The 17,219-nt window shown below is 38.4% G+C and overlaps 1 protein-coding gene across 2 annotated transcripts; it reads right to left on the reverse strand.

Annotated features, from left to right (window-relative positions):
* Positions 1 to 1,151: 1,151 nt before the first annotated feature.
* Positions 1,152 to 16,851, reverse strand: CWC15 (CWC15 spliceosome associated protein). Of its 2 annotated transcripts, none has more exons than XM_085309002.1 (7): positions 16,833 to 16,851; positions 14,326 to 14,464; positions 12,551 to 12,663; positions 11,523 to 11,611; positions 10,484 to 10,594; positions 2,830 to 2,948; positions 1,152 to 2,178 (listed from the first exon to the last, which is right to left on the reverse strand). In XM_085309002.1, exons 2-7 carry the CDS (start codon positions 14,454 to 14,456, stop codon positions 2,049 to 2,051), a joined length of 693 nt encoding a protein of 230 aa, XP_085165128.1. In that variant the 5' UTR covers positions 14,457 to 14,464; positions 16,833 to 16,851; the 3' UTR covers positions 1,152 to 2,048. The 2 variants fall into 2 exon arrangements, with proteins under 2 accessions (XP_085165128.1, XP_085165127.1); XM_085309001.1 differs by lacking the exon at positions 16,833 to 16,851 and adding an exon at positions 16,705 to 16,764.
* Between the last annotated feature and the right edge of the window lie 368 nt (positions 16,852 to 17,219).

The following is a 17,219-nucleotide window of genomic DNA, read 5'->3' on the forward strand; positions in this document are numbered from 1 at the left end:
CGTTGAATCGTGGCCATTTGACTTACTGAAAGTATTTTTTATACGGAAAGAGTTACATTATTTCAAGAACACAAATGCTGGGATTACGCACTTACTACTATGAAGACATTGAACTAGCACTGAAACTACATCTCCCCCTCTCCAGTGAAACTGTATGTTTACTTGCTCACTTTGGCATAGTGATTATATCTTGTAATACTGCTAGACCAATGTATTTTTTGTTGTTGCTATGACAACAATGCTGTTAGGTCAGATTTAAAGCAGCAGCTGGCTTCTCCATTGCCAGACTTCGACAAGTACAGCTTTTAATTCCACCTCCCTTCCTTAAACACATGTTCACATGCAGCCTATATGCCAAGATTTTGTTGCTATAATTTAAGGAGAAAGAATTATGAACTATACCGATTTTTCTACCTCAAGTGATCCAATGTTACCATCTGGAGACAGGCAGCATGCGAAACACAAACACGTATTCCTCCTGTAGCTGCAGCAACTCACATGACCTTAAACATGCTCAAGACCTRTCTTCCAAGTAAATACGGGCATTAGCTGTTGGCATTAGTATGCTATGCACTGCTTAATGAAAGGGTGGAAAATACAGCTAAAACTAATGAAAGCATTTACAGGATACTAGAATCACACCAACAAAAATCTAAAACATTGTGCCCTATGTTTGCTCACATTAAAAAAAAAAAATCAAAAAAACCCCAGACTTATTCTCAAATTAAAAGTTAGCAAATAACATTACTATAAAACGCTAACATTACTATAAGCCTCTAGGAAGAGGAACTAAACTGAGCATAACATAGGCAAGAAAAAGGGCAAGAACTGTACATAAACACCTCGAGTTCTGCCATTGAAGCCTTCCAGGTAGACAGCTCATGCTAATTGAACTACATTTTGTAAAGGTTAGGAGAGGAAGGCTAGCAACAGAAAGTAATGCTCAACCTCCACAGAAATGAAAAGGGTCGTATCCAGTGCATCACTTGGCCAGGATTTTAAATGAAAACAAGATGGAAAAAAAAAAAAAAGAGATGAATAAAAACAAAGAAACAACTGAACTGATATTTTTCAACGATTCATATTTTATATTGCCCTATTATGTGTTAGAATAGACATTTTAAAAGAAAAATAAAGTGTACTACAGTATCTTGATTAAACAATTAATTTAATAAAAACACTCATGAGCAGATTTCAGGGTTCCAGCAACGGTATTATCCCTGAATCAAATAAAAACAGACTGAGCCTTATAGCCATGTGGTTGTGACTGAAGGATCAGCACTAGAATGATTTATCAAAGAGAAACAAAACTCAAGGTTCCAGAGACACATATTCCTCATTCAATGCTTCCCTACACCTTACATTGTATCCTCTCAGAAGGAACAGAAAGTAATGCTCAACTTCCACAGAAATGAAAAGGGTCATGTCTAGTGCATCACTTGGCCAAGATTTAACTTGGGCAAGAACTCCAGAAAGTTGGGCTAATTTGGAGATATCCCACCAAATCATAGCTTAGTTGCTAATAAGAAGCAATTAGAGAGGAAGTATTAACTAAGTTTTTGACTAGCTATAAAAGGGAAGCAAGTCCACTTTGACACAAAAACTACAGGTCTTCTCAGGTCATACAGCTTATCATGCTCAGCTATTCCCTATCTTTGATAATATTTACACTTACATAATTTGTATGAGTTACAAACCACCATCTTTACAAATACAGATTGTTTTGAAAACAATTTAAACAGCTGGAAACATTTATTGCAAACCAGATTCTCTCCGCTACCATTTACATGAAGGCTGTTAAAAGCAAATGGATATCAACAAAAAAAACATTCGTGAAACACAGAGGTTTAATTAAAATCCAGAAGGAAAGCACACTGAAAGAAGGAAATACTTCAGATACACAGCAACTATTAATTATGAAACTGTTATGATCTTGGAAAAGCATTTGGGAATTCATGACTAAAGTATTCAGCCATGAATTCTGAGGGAGAGGGAGGAAACAACCATGACCTTCCAAGTCCTTCAGCACCAAAGCACATAAAACTGTACTACTTGATATATTTTTCCATGAACTTTTTGTGAAATTCTGATCGCAGAGTATCATTTACGAATCTTTTGTCCTTTTTTGTTTCATCTATTCCCTTGGCACAGTTCTTGAAGACAACATCATCATCCCATCTGGAAAAAACAGAATTTTTAGTTTTAGTATATTAACTTTTTATGAAAATTGGGTGCAATTGATAGATCTATCTAAATGTGGCTTGGCCTTCTTATTCAAATGTGTTAAACTAGTCATGTGGATCAGATTTTGTTTTAAAAAAATCTGTTTTCTTCATCCAAACTATCTCCTACMTGTTCACGAGTTAGAAAGACGCAAGAGGAACGTCAGTGGATAAAAGTTTTATCTTTGTAGAAAATAATGGCCCTAATTTAGATAAACAAAAGAGGAACTGAAATACCTATTAACAAGAATCTTACTCAGAATGAGTTAGCTATTAATTCCAGTTACCCCAAAAGGACAGATGAATTTTAAAGAGGAACATGACATCAAACTTTCTGAGGATCTTTGGTCCTGCTACTTTTCATATCAATATGAACAATACCAGACAATTAAATATACTTCTCCTTTTTCAAAAAGCAGGCAGGGTGGTTTTTCAGAGAAAAGAAAAAGACAATCCACTATATGCAATAGTATCTCAATTGCACATTACACTGTTTGTAACAAGATTTGAGCAAGGAAATAAAAACAAAATGGCAGTGAAGGGATTTACAGATTCTTACAGTAACACAAAGGAACAAGAGGATATTACAGTACAGGCTGCACAGTACCTCCTCTTCACTTTGAAGTTTGCTTGAGGCTGTGCTGGGCCAGTGAGGTTCAGTAATGGGTTGCCACTCAGTATGTTCTCCATTCGAATCCTTTCTTCTTCAGCCTTTTGCTCTTGTTCCTGAGAATCAAGTATGGACATATTACTCTTCTGGGACATTTTTCTAGTCTAGTTGTAGAGAAATTTAGTTGCAAATACCCACACAGACAGCTTTAATTCCTAGCTCAGACTTTCCAAACTGTTTGACACTTGTGGATAAGTAGAATAAGGACAGAAGCAGATATACTTTATAGAGCTTAGAATTGCTAATAAACTGTCAATCTAGCCACACATTTCTACTCTGCTTGCCTTTGATGTTCCAAGAAATACTGTTAAATTCTAGCTTTAAATTTACATATTTATTATATTGAAATGGCATGCAGATTAACAGATTTTCCTTTTCCTCATGAGAAAAGAGACTAAATTATACAGTATTCATCAGAGAAAGAAACATTACAGCATATTTAAACTTCTCTATCATCTTCAGCTATGTACCTTACATTTTACAACTGCAATTTCTCCAGGGACCAATTAAAATGAATATTGAGAAATTTAAGGCAAAACTGAGCAGGGGCTGTTGTAAGACTATTTAGAATTCTTATATTAAGAATCAGAAAGACCTACTACTTCTCACACTGTTAAAAAGTACATAACTCAAGCCTAACTTAAGCACTGCATTATAAGCAACAGAAAATAGATCTCACTGTCCACACTCACCAGCTGTAGTGATATATTTAGTGACTTAAATGTTTACACGCTTCAAAACATAACATTGGTTATACATCAATAATTTTTTCCACAGACTTTTAAATGTATTACAAGGGTTACTCTGATGAAAAACCAGAAGAAAAAAGAAATTCTCTCATCTGGATGACTAACTAGGTCTCCTCCTCCCTATGATCTGAAAACATCCTAGTTAAAAAAAAAAAAAAATGCGTTAGTGCTACAGGCAACTCAAACCATGGTTCTTATAAACGATATAAACCAAAGACAGGGAGACACCATGAGTGATGTTTGTTTTCAAACTGCAAATAGCATGGTTGAGGCATGTTATAGATCCCAGAAGAGATATGCTTTTCCTGATGAAAGCATTTACAAAATTTGAGCACAATAAACTTGAGCACTGATGCTAGCCAGAGTTCTCTTGCTTCAAACACTTAATGGATACTAAGTGATACATTAATAAAACTATCTACAATTTTAAAAAAATTTCAGTTAACACATCAGATAAGTGGAATACTCCTATAAAAGATATCTCAAACTCTGGAGTACTATACTAACTTACCATACATATGAACTAGGCAGGATCACTGATAGAGATTTTACCTCTCCAAAACTGCCAGAGTTTTGGTTATGAAAAAATACATATGATTAGACTGCTTCTCACAAACAAATTTTAAAATTAGTTGCAATTAATTGCCAGTGTGAAAATCTCCAAAGAAGGGCATGCTGCTTAAGATGGCACTGCTTCAGGACTAGCTCTGTAATGCCCTAATTAAAACATACAGTTAGACAAAACTTGCTCTTGCTCTTGTATTCATGGAGCTTTAACGCAAACTGCTGTAGTTAAAGTTATTAACACAAATAAACCAAAGTTCTGCATTTTCAAGCACAGCTCAGAATCCAGCATTTGCATTCCAACATCAGCTATTCCAACATCCCACTAAATAAGGAATCACAGAGGGCAGAAGTATTTGATACGGAACAGCAGTTTCTCCCTAATATTAGGGTTCAATTTTACATCTTTCTTTTGTGGCTTACAGACAAGAAATGTCTGCAACCTTTTTCACAATACATAAACCTTTTCTTTCCCATTTTCTTTCCTCATAACATGAAGAAGCTAACAGCAGTGATACACAGAAGTCACCAGAACTGTTCTAACAAGGGTTACACTGACAGCAATTCAGTTCCAGATTAAGACACCTATGTTTAGACATGTAGGTGTAGGCATTTAAGATCACATCTCAACGGAGACCTAGAGAATACAATATGGAATCCAAAGAGCTCTTCAGTTCTTCCTGAACTACATGCACAGGGGATCAACTACTCACAGGCTCCACTCACTGCACTGACCAGTTCTCCACAACACTAGAATGGAAGCCCGGATACGTATTTCACATATGGATCCCTACAACCAGGCATTTTAAGCCCTATTGCATTCTGACATAAAATTGGTAACTGTAAGCAAAAACCTATACTGACTYAAGTCAGCTACAATTCCAGAGAACTGGAAGGTAGCAAAGACTGCACTAGAATTAAAGCAAATGGTAGGGACAGTCTTGGGCATTTTAAATTAATACATCTTATTTTTGCACCTATACAGTTATTAAAAACAATAGCAGAAGCTGTCAAATCTTCTTTTATATTTACAACAGGTAAAGAAAACATCCATAAATCTAATTTYCAAGATGAATTTTCCCTACACGCTGTAAAAGATGCTGCAGAGCCCATGGGTGCCTTGTGCTGCCATTTGCCATTTATCAACTCTGTTCACAGAACTCTGCTTCTTTTAAGTCACGTTGTCTCTGCAGGCCTAAAAGTAGTAACAAACTGCATAAGCTTATTTTTGTTACAAAGATCTATAAATGAGACTCCTGAAAGCAAACTGTTGAGAAAGATGATGGCAGCTTTAGTCACTTTGCAGATACAAGTACTCATTGTGTGCAGTAATTTTTTTTATGGAATTCAATCATTTAAAGCTGTTCTAGGTCACGTCAACATTTTTGTTAGAATAYTTTTAAAATGCAGGCTAGTTTTGAAGATGAGACTTGATGATTTTTTATTATTTGCTTGACTAAAACCTCCCAAAGAAGGCATGTAATATTAAAAAAATAAGTCAGCTACTACATTTCACATGTTAGAGACATGGCACAGAGGAAATACCAGGCGTAACCCACGGTAGTGTAAAGCTGACATTTACGCTAAAGTTGAGTTACATATTTTGGCCAAAGTTGCAAAATCCCTCTTCTCCAGCCAAAAAAAAGTTTTTCCTTATGTTTCAGAATTTTCCATATAAATCTTCCACTACCCACTCCTCCACTGAAAGTTGGGACTCTCCAGGCAATGGAGCATGGGTTGTATCWAACCAAGCAGACCAGACAAACCTTCCTAGCTGTCTGAACTTCACACCTCTGGGGCATGATCAAGCACAGCCGCTCACAAAATAAGCAGCTCAGATAGCTCCAAAGCCTATGTTGTTTTGTGTGCTGGAATAAAGGCATGGTGAGCTAACACACTATGGATACAACAAACCCGCAACAGAAAAAAAGCCTAAGAGGGAGAATAATATAACTCTACTCACTCCACCATTTCTGAAATAATACCTCTTTGCCTTCCTTTCTGTTCAGTGAGATAAGGTTTATAATTTCCCTAAGCCATTTTAGTAAAAAACATGCTACAGATTATTCCATCACTACATACAGCACAGTGTAATGCTTTTCAATGGCTGTGTGTTGTACCAAAGATATACAGAATTAAATCAGAAGTCAACCCCATCGACAGTAGGAAATAACTTCTTCCTTTGCTGCCATCATGTTAGTGGCAGACACAATAGAATATAAATATTATGGAGGAGGCAGTAAGACTGGACTGGCAGAGGAAGTCCCATATCCCAAGGAAGCAGAGGGAGATGAAACTATGTGAACAGGATCTCACAGCAAGGCTCCACTGTACAACATTGAACTCGCCATGTGGCATCACAGCTGGAAAAAAGAACGTGGACAAAACTATATTTACCTCAACTAAACAATTATTCCTTATCTTGCTGTAGGAAGAACAGTCCCTTGGCATATTTCTGACCGCAAAGGAAAGAAAAACATTATTGTTACTACAGTGTTTTTTTAGTAAGGATCTTAGCCTTAGCTCAGAGCAAGATTAGTTTTACAGAAAGTGCTGAAATTCCTGAAATGACTCAATTGCATTAAAATACGCTATCCTGTACAGTTCTTACAGATTTTGAGCTGCTGAAAGAAAAACAGAAATATCCACACTTCAAAGACTGAAAATCACAGCCTTATTAATAGAGGCTAATTAATCAAAGATTAATCACTGATCTGATATTCTAGTTTTAATTATACACTTAAATTTTAAGTGAAAGTGTAAATATCCATCAAGATTCACTTTTTAATATTTATTTGAATGTTAGAAAGAAGATGAAGACATGGCTAGAACACAAGATAGAGCTAAGATCTGTAGTGGTTCTCTTTGGACTCTTAGTAAAGTAATATATTCAGTTATGGAGAAACACTTAGTGAAATAACATTGGAGGAAAACAAACCAAAAACCTAGCATCTGTTCTCAGATAAGTGTAAAATGACTGGATTTTAAAATAGCTTTGCTGGAACTGTACACGTATATTCAGCTGCTCACTGGAATGCTCAAAGTTTGTTTTTAATTATTTCAACTTACCTTTTAAGGAAGTACTCGAAAAATTGAAAAGCAAGAGAGGCATATGCTGAATTTGGAGTATACATGGAAGACAAGTTTCATTTCACATGAAACCTGCTAACTATCCGTTTTTCTGTGCGTTAAGCACAGACAGCAGATCTAGTGTTTGTACAGTTTTAAATAGACCCAGAAGATTTGCACAGAAATGGCTTTCAAAAGTAAAATTTGCTGGTCMCTTTAGTCTCTATTAGAAACAACTCGAGAAATTAAAATTTTGGAGGGTAGGACAAATGAATCCAGATGAATTCTATGCTGATTTTTTTTRAAGTTTATATTGCTTATTTAACGTTTCTACAAAATTCATGGAAATTTAAGCATTTTGAGAAATTAACAGGCTTTAACAGCAATCTCTAATTTTATTTATAGATCAAAGGACAACATCAGTGTGAATGTAGTGAGAACCTCAAATACTAAAATTTATCCAAATTCTGTACAAAGATTTTCTATGCAAATTGATGCTACCACACACGGGAACTTTAGAGAGAGCATGACAATTTAAAGAACAGCAGATYCCCATATTTGGTTTTTATGTCTTGTCTTACCAGAGATATATTTTAAAAGGAATAATCCTCCTTTCAATAGCAACTTAAATAMCGAGTAAGGTGATGAGTGAAAGTAATTAACAAGAATATGAAGCTAACTTACAAAAAAAGTCTCAAAAACAACTGTACTAGCATTTCACATATTAGGCAATATTTACATATACTGAAATTCCTGATACAGTACTATACTTAACCAATTTCATCGAAGACTAACATGTTCTAAGAACATGTACTGCCATCTTAAGACCCCAYGTTAATTTGTCTGTATAAGAAGGAGATCCGAGAAGAACACGAAGAGCAAGCAGGCATTCAGTCTGGAGTTCCCTTTTGTATTACTATTAGCTTACTGATGCTGTCTACTATGGAAAAAGTATTTCAATACATAAACTATCTCTTTATGTAGATTAGGATTAACAGCAACTATACAATTAAGCGTTCACATGGAAATGTTATCCTGAAGTTAGCTGCATGACTAACAAAGTCACTTATAAAATTAGATTTAAATCATGGTTTGCAATACACTGATAACAAAATACCAGAAATCTCATGGGGAAAAGTATTTATACAAAATGGCTATAAAATGCTTTGCAAATAATGCCTCATTTTAAAGATATGGGAAACAAAGTGTAATCTAAACAGATGGCACCCCTGAAGTCAAAATACCTAAGCGATCTTTTGTAAGGAGTCTCTTACTCACAAAGAGTCCAGCGTGGTTGAACTCTACTTTGTGTGGCTGATTTTTCCTTTTTCATTAACATAGTCTTTGCTTCCTACTCTGGAGAGGGGAAAGGGGACAGGAAAGAAAGATCCAAGTACTTTACAGTGCCCACTCATTACTGAAGATGTCAATTTTTAGAAAAGCCTATCAACAGAAATCACTACCTACTGACAGGGTAAACAGAAGTTTTAGTGAGTGTGCACTGCTACAAATAAATAGCTAATACTTATTTTTCAAAGAAACAAAAGGATTCATTCAGATAACTATGCATGTACTGAATATGYGCACAGTGTGGGAGATTATAATCTCTACTTTTTTTGGAAGGGGAACATCCATGAAGATAGAGAATAATAACAATTGAAGACAGCAAAATAGAACAAGTTCTACACTAGGTACTTCACAGCTTTTAGCACCCTCTAGTGACAAAAAGGATTTCACAGATCTGATAAYAGTCCTTTTGCTTTATACATGTGAACCGAGAAAAATGCACTTAGTTTTGTGTGCCGCAATTTACTATCATTATTTTCATAACGTGAGTTTTATAAATTGAAATGTGACAAACAAACTATGCTGTTTAACCCAGATGCAAAATTTCAACTATCAGGCAATCATGATAAAACCTTAGACCTGTATACATTTTCACGTAAGATTTCTGTGCAAGAGAGCTGAAACAGAAGCCTTCCCCACACATTGCTAYCCTGAACTTGTTGTATTTTAATACATTTCAGACAGGAACACATGGAAGAACTGTTGCTAATATAAGTMATTTCATCATGTTGTTATTGCAGAACACAATTACACGTTACTGAATATTGCTGTGTGGCATGCCTGCAGAGATGCTTTCAGATACACTTTAACTTAAAACTGTACTTACAGGTCGGATGGTGAGTTTCAACAAGTCTTCTATAGCAAAATTTTACACTGGTATATCTTTTAACYTTCCAAAGTTCTTAAATCTAAAATTCCAGATCTCACTGGTTTTACAGGCCTTGCTGATTTAAAGATAATTTCTGTACTGGTAGCCATAAGCGTGGTCAAGCACTACACTGGCACCTACAGTAGTTAAAATGTTATCATCATCTACCTATCATCAGTACCTGCTAGTACTGTTTACTGCTAGCTGACTTGACTGGAGAGCACTCATGAWACACATTCCAACAGTTACTACTATTGGTGTGCATGTTGAACTACGGCAAAGGTTCTGATTAGTCCAGAGACCCTAAAACATTGAAGTCATCACAGCAGCAAACATCCTGATCAATACCTAATACATCGATTTTGCAYGTTCTAAAGAGCATCTTAGATTATATTATTCAAAGACAGGATTTTTTACAMTAAGGTAGAACCTTCATATAACAATACTTCTTACATCACGATATGGGAGCCAAAGGCATAAAATTTAATGCCACTCATTGGAGAAATCTCCAACTACAGAAACTTCCCTCCCTTTCATGTATATAGCATAGGTTTTCTACCAGTAYAGAGAGGTAATAGAGAGTTATGAAAGTTACATATGGAGTTGACTTCAAACATTCTGAAAAGACTAACTGCCACATTATTCATTTGTTTTTGTGGAAATTTTCCAAATAAACCTGCCTGTGTACAACCACCCACATCAGGATAGCTTTGGTTACAAAATCTCCTTCCTAAGGCAACACAGCATCAATGCTATTAAAAGAGCAATTGTTTTAATAGAGCTCACAGCCATAAGCAAGAGCACCAAACAGTTCCGTGAAATGTCTGTCAGATTCTTCTCTTCAGAAGAGTCTTTTTGAAGAGYTGTGTCAGCACTGAGCTTGCTACTTACTTTGTTTTACCAGTTCTCACTGGCACTAAGTACTTATGGCACAACAGTTTTAACAAACATGTTTGCAAAAAATATGAAGGCTCTTTTATGGGTAAGATTTTACCTTCCGAGCCTGTTCCTCAGCTCGCTCTTTCTTGATTTTTTCTAGTTCAGCCAGAAGAGCTGCAGTGTCATCATCATCGCTGTCTTCCAGGTCTTCATCTTCATCRTCTTCCTAATTGCAACAAAAGGAAACAGGAAGCTGCTCATTTATTTTTAATTCTGAAAGTTACTGAGAGACATACTGCTTATCTGAACAAAAAAAAAGAAAAAACAAATAAACAACAACAACAACAAAATCAACAAAACCAGTCTTAGTCTGCCCAGCTAAGGGCTGCAATTTGCTGCTGGATGATTTCTGAAGTACTTGGATGTTTGCAGTAACATCAAATGCAATACAAAGGGTTATTTGTCCTATAAAGTACGGCCAAGACACAATGTATGACTTTGTTCTTATTTGGAGGACTGCAATTCATTATTTATAATTCAGCAGTTGATATGCTAACAGATTCCAGAAAATGACTGTCAACCACTGTCCAATCATTGTAACCTAAGTCATCATAACAGCGTGCCTGAATACCACATCTAATATTGATGTGACTAAATACAACAGATTAAAAATAAACAAACACAAAACACTTAGCCTACAGTCAAGCACTAGACATAAATACCAGACGTCAGCATAAGGAAAGAAACCAAAAGCAAGAATCCATTGCTTATGCAGACAGTCAGTATATATCAACAGCTCTGCTGTTGGGGAATTCTAGCTAATTCAGTGGTTCACTAAATCTAAAGWCACTCTTTCCCCATCCTTTAAGTGGTATTTTGAGTTTCCTAATCTTTGCATGTGAGTAATCACAGTATGTTTGCTCTTTTGTAAGGACACCACTACAGAATGGCATTCAGACAATCCTCTGAACTAGTATTCCCATCAGAGTAGAGTAACTGAAGAAAAAAGATGGGCTGGAACCAGTTAGAAGTTACCTGTCTTAAATCTTTAAGAGACTTGAAAATACATATCCTATTAATAGTAAATTAGTAAGTGTTGCCTTCTACCAAGGCAGGAGAAGGACAGGTCAGAGAAAACAGAAGAACATACATACATCTGTAAGCGGATCATCAGCATCAAGATTTGCTGCAGGAATTTGGTCTAGTCGAGGTTTCTTAGACACAGAGGATGATGTTGTGTGTTCTAATGAATAAGATTTAAAATAAAAACAGCCACTTAATTTCATTTTACAGCATCTAATGTCAAAAAAGTGACAATCAATCTACCCTATCTTTGACTAAGAGATATGAACTYACGCTTTTTGTCACCTCTTAATCTTATTGCCCATGACAATTCCTCCCTTGGAAATATCCTTGAGGGAAGCACTAACAACTCTAAACTCAAAACTTGTTCTCAGAATTTTTTTGAAATCACTGTTTCATGAAAGAAGAACAGCAGGAGAAGAAACTGTAGAGAAATATCCCCATTTACATATCCAACTGGAGTGTTCCTTTTATGGGCCACCACAAAGTATTACTGTTGTCTTAGTTGCATTCAAATCCTATCTGCTTTGGTCTGTAAATTTAAAAGCCCCATAAAACCTGTGTAAGYTTTGCACATTCTAAACCACAAACAGTAACTAAATTCTGTCAACCTTAATATTAAAAATGGCTATTTCTCAATTAACCTTTTGATTTTCATTTCAGTTCATCACTTGATTGTACCTGAACAGTATCACATACTTTAAAACACAATTGTTTCATCTGTGCTGCAACAGTAGAAGATGAGTCATTCCCRTTTCCCATCCTGCCTCATTTTTCCAAGCACAAAAAAGCCCTTTATTAACTGTACGTATTTKTTGCCAGTTCATTACAATCATAGGATATCAGCTGGCCTGCCTGATGGCCTATGCTTTTCAGCTAGCTGGCCTAGATTTTCGCTAGCGTGAAGCCAGTATGAAAGCCAGGGGACATTCCTGTGCAGGTCAACAGCTCTGAACTATCAGATGAAACCCCTCAGTTCTACTCACAAGACAYGCAGTCAGCAACTTGCCAATTTCTTACAACACGGAATTTTGTGTTAAAGTAATGCCACACAAAGGCATTAAGATTTTTGTTTCTTTGTTAAAGACTTAATTTTCACCTCTGGTTGGTCTGTCTCTGTTCTTTTCTCTTGCAGCAACCCGTTCTCTTTCCTCCAGCTCCCTTCTGAAATCACGGTTACGCACCTCTTCAGGAGCATCCTGAGTGGCCTGTCTAAAATAACAAGAGAGGATTGGGGAAAAAAAAAAAAAAAAAAAAAAAAGAAGTTGGCAGTCTTCAACTGGCAGCACCTTGCGATGAACAGGTAAGAATAAGATGACCTGGGTACCATACAAATACATTTCTTCACATACTCTTTATCATTCCCCTTCTCTGTATGTATTGTACATTACATACTCCTTCCAGTGGCTCTCAAATTAATAATAATAATAAAAAAAWTCAACATTAACTCCTGCAAAAATAAGATGACAGTATCTATATCTTGTAGCTATTTCTAAGCTTTCTGCTATTCTACAGCAGATCCAAGCCCAGAATCCTATCCAACATACACCAGCCTCCTGACCAACTTTCCTCACACAGTTATACCATCCMAAGTTACTGCTGCACATACCAGGTTTCTGAGGCCTTACAGATAAGATCAAAACTAGAGCATATTTTTCTTCCCCAAGAGAGATCTATCAGATAATGTCCCATGCATCCTAAGGAAAAAAAAGTGTTGAGGGGACTGGTGAAAACCCTAGCTTCAGTAAAACATATTATAAATACATATTTCTCCTCATATATATAAAACGTGCTGACCAAAACCAACAGACTATTTATATTTGAGTCACATTAAGTTCCATCCAGAGAGTACTGAACTTTCTGTGGAAATCGGAAAGAATTAATGAATAAAACCAAGCAATTCCTTTCACCTTTCTGTGAACCTAGTTCTGGAAGTAAGAATGCCTGAAGAAACCCAGACACAAGCCACTATAAATACATTGTGCACATAGCTTGTCTTTATGATGAAGTATTTCTTTTGCTCTTGTAATTAAAAACCTRAATTTGGAATTCCCAATTTACCTGCAAAAATCCCCAAAACTCTGTCTCATTCAGGCAAGCACAAATTGGAATGAAATACCGAACTATTTTTGCAATGAGGCACTCCTAGCCTACTAAATAAAGGTAATTTTGCATTATGTATTTGGGAAGAAGAAGAGTACACACTGAACCCCCACCAAGCGAAGGAATTTGTTAAAATATACACTGTATATTCCTGTATATGTTTCCCCCCAACTTCTCTCAAAGCACATGGTGTTCCACATCCCACTACTTTTTAAAGGGACACTAGCAATTTTTCCCATTATAATGAACTAGCATTTGACAGCATTTTTTGTGCTGTTGATTTTGACATTCTCCAAAACACTCCAACTCTCTTATTCATATGTATTCTTAAAAACCAGTGGGTCAGGAGGGAGAGAGGTGAGGAGAAACTTCTGCACACAGGAAGTACAAACATAAAACCTTAACAGTAGTTTCACTGATGAGAATAACAAACTGTTTAAAACATTTTCAGGCTGATGCATCTTCTCTGAACTCTACATGCCTGTATCACATTGATTTCAAATTTCATTTCATCCTTCAAAATGATAATGAAGATTTTTTATACATTTGAAACAGGAGAGAATATTTATACAAGATTCCATTATCTCTCATGCTGATTAGAGCAGTTTCCTCTTCTGACACCTGCATGAAAATTTGTAGCATTTAACATCTGGTGTATACTCAGTGTCAAACACATGAGTATCTATTGTGAAAAATCTCAGAGCAGCATTCACAACAGAAAAATGTTTCCAGCCTGTTTTGCAAGAAGAGAGACTGAAAAGCAAAACTTACCTATATTTGATTTTAGTATGAGAAGGAAGATCTCTGCTGGAATATTGTTTGGATAGCTGACTTAGGTCTCCTTCTCCTTTTCCCCTTCCTCCTCTCGCAGGTTCAAATGTTGGCCTTGCTGCTGTGGTCATTTTTACTACTACAGAATCAAAAGCAAGAAAAGGTCATTACTACAACTTATAATGAAAGACATCATTAGAAGCTACATTGTTCCTGGCACTGTAGAAGCAATGACAAGTCCTACTACGCAATACAAGCTATCACCTGGCACAGAATAGGTTGACAGAACCTATTCACTTTTGAAAAAGTGAAAAACTTTTTGTTGGAAAAGTTTTGTCTGAAAGTCGGAAGTGAGAATCTGAGGTTTTCTTTATAGAAGTAAATAAAACAGGCCATGAGCTATTCTCTCCTATACTTCAGGCAAATGGCAGAGCACAGCTTGTAGTTATATAACTTAACTCTTTCTTCTTCCCAGAAATGACAGCCTCATTCATACTGTCTACTGAAAACAGTCTCACTGCTATCACTCAAACCGTATCTAGGTATCATCACTGGAAGTGCTAGCTGACATGGACCATACAGTGTTGACAATTAAATTAGGATAGTCATATGTCCTGAATGCTCTAGCCCTTCTCCTGGCCCTGTTTAGTGAAGGCACAGCACTGACATGAATAATGCAACACAGTCCTTTGGAACTGACTTATGCAGAGCCCCAGGCGACCAATGAAAAGTGGAGGGGGGTTGGTTGTTTGATCTTTYTTGCTTGTTTTGTTTAACAGCTTTACCATTACATTAAAAAAGTCTTCTAGCTCAAAAGAAAGTTTTCACCAGCTCTGACTTAGAAAATGAAACTAACATATCATCAGCACATCCCTAAAAATGAAATAACTGACACCAAGAATTGCAACTGTAAATTCTTCTGAGGCAAAGGAGTCAAACAGACTAAAACCAGCCTCTGCCACACAAAGACGCCCTGTCATCGTGCACCGCATTCAGAACTGCCAGACAGGAGCTGGACACACTGCAATTGCAACTCACTATAGCAAGAATTTAAGACAGACACCAATGCCAAAAAAGCCCTAGATGATCAAACAGCACCACCTTAACTACATCATCTGCAACTGTGCTAACTCCTGATTCACCTAGATATGCACATCCATCAACCACAGACTAAAGATACTTAAGACACAAGAGACATGCACAGACATAAATAAAGGTACCAGCCTATCAAGTGGAAGGTTTGATGATAAAGGACAAGAGATTATTTTAAAGAATATTAACGAGAAGACAAAAAGATAACATTCTAAATATTCTATACACTTCTCTGATATTACAAATAAAGGTTATTTGTTCACTCTGTACCTGCATTTTTGTTCATTTTTCACTTTTAATGAGACCAGAAAATGCATGACTTGAGCAASAAAAATATTTTCTAATTTTAACATTTAATATGAACATGCCACTGAGAAGAACATTATTACTGCCACTAAACTACTCTTCAGSAAACAAAGTTAACACACACAAATGMCTTTAAAAAGTGGTAGGAAGATAACACTGACAGATAACAAGCCTTGGTTCACTGGGACCKCTGCACTGCCCTATTAATTTTCAGTAATATAGCACTGAAGAATCTACTTTAGCACTACAAGACTGACCAAGCACGGTTTATTAGCTCACTTCCAAGCCAAGAGAAAATGGCTGGACTAAGCCTGCAGCTGAACTGCCCCAGTGATACAGAATGTGTCTGTGCAGCACTAGGTCTGCAGCTAACAATCCTGCCGAACCCAGCACCACGGCATTCACTGCAGTGCCTGAACACGAGCAGGGGAACTGATGACAGCCCAAACCTGAAAACACAAGGATCTGAAATTTCAGTATGACCAATGCTGGACCATCACTGTGCTCCTTGCCTCTTACGCAGTTCTAGCTATGCTCCTGCTTTTACTTTAAACTCACGGTAAACTCATAACCAAAGGAAGGTTATGACTGACGCACGCTGCCCAGCGCCCAACACAGAGATCGGGGAACAGCCGCCCTTTCGCCCTGCGCCCAAATCGCCCCCGCTCTTCTCCCCTGCCGCTCTCCCTCCTCCCCCGGCACAGCCGCCCCCCAAATCGCCCCCGTTCTTCTCCCCTGCCGCTCTCCCTCCTCCCCCGGCACAGCCGCCCCCGCTCTTCCTCCTCCCCCGCCGCAGCCGCCCCCTCCCCAGGCCCCTTCACGCCGCAGCGCTCCCCGACCCAGCCGCAGCTCGTCCCCTCCTCGAGCATCCCCGGCCCCGCGCCCCCACTCCCCCCGCGGCTCCAGGGGACCCCCGGGCGCACCCCTGGCCCGCGGACAGCCCCGCTCCCCGGCGAGGCCCGCATCCCGCCGCGCACTTACACCGTGCCGCCCGCCCACCCTGCRCAACCAGGCCCTACACGACCACCATAATCCCGCCGAGTGCCCACAAGGCACTGCGTGGGAACCATAGACACACCCCGCGCGGAAGCCGCTCCCGCAGAACCTACCATAGAGAGAGCAGGCGGGCGGGCAGGGAGCGCCTGCCACGTGACGGCGGCGAGGCGGGAGTCCGCCATGGCGGCTACCGAGGCGGAAGTGGGCGCCGCGGCGCTGGTGTCGCCGCCGCCTGGATAGCGATGGCGGGCGGCGCCGCCTCGCCGAGCGSCGCGGGGCGCGTTCGGGCTGGCGTGAGGCGCGGGGCCCGCTCGGCCGCCAGCCCCTCCGCAGGCCTCTGTGCGCCGCCCTCTGCGCCCCGCGAAGCGCTCTCTGCCTGGTGCTGCTGCAGAGGCTGTGGCGAGCGCTAACCTTCRCAGGGCTGCGGCTTCTGGTTCTGAAGATCTCCAGAGAATAAAGAGTTTTGCCCTTTGGTCTGAGCAGCGTGGCGTCCTGCTCTC

The sequence above is a fragment of the Rhea americana genome, unplaced genomic scaffold, assembly GCF_003343005.1.
Source record: "Rhea americana isolate MKP2758 unplaced genomic scaffold, rheAme1 scaffold_29, whole genome shotgun sequence".
Taxonomy (NCBI): domain Eukaryota; kingdom Metazoa; phylum Chordata; class Aves; order Rheiformes; family Rheidae; genus Rhea; species Rhea americana.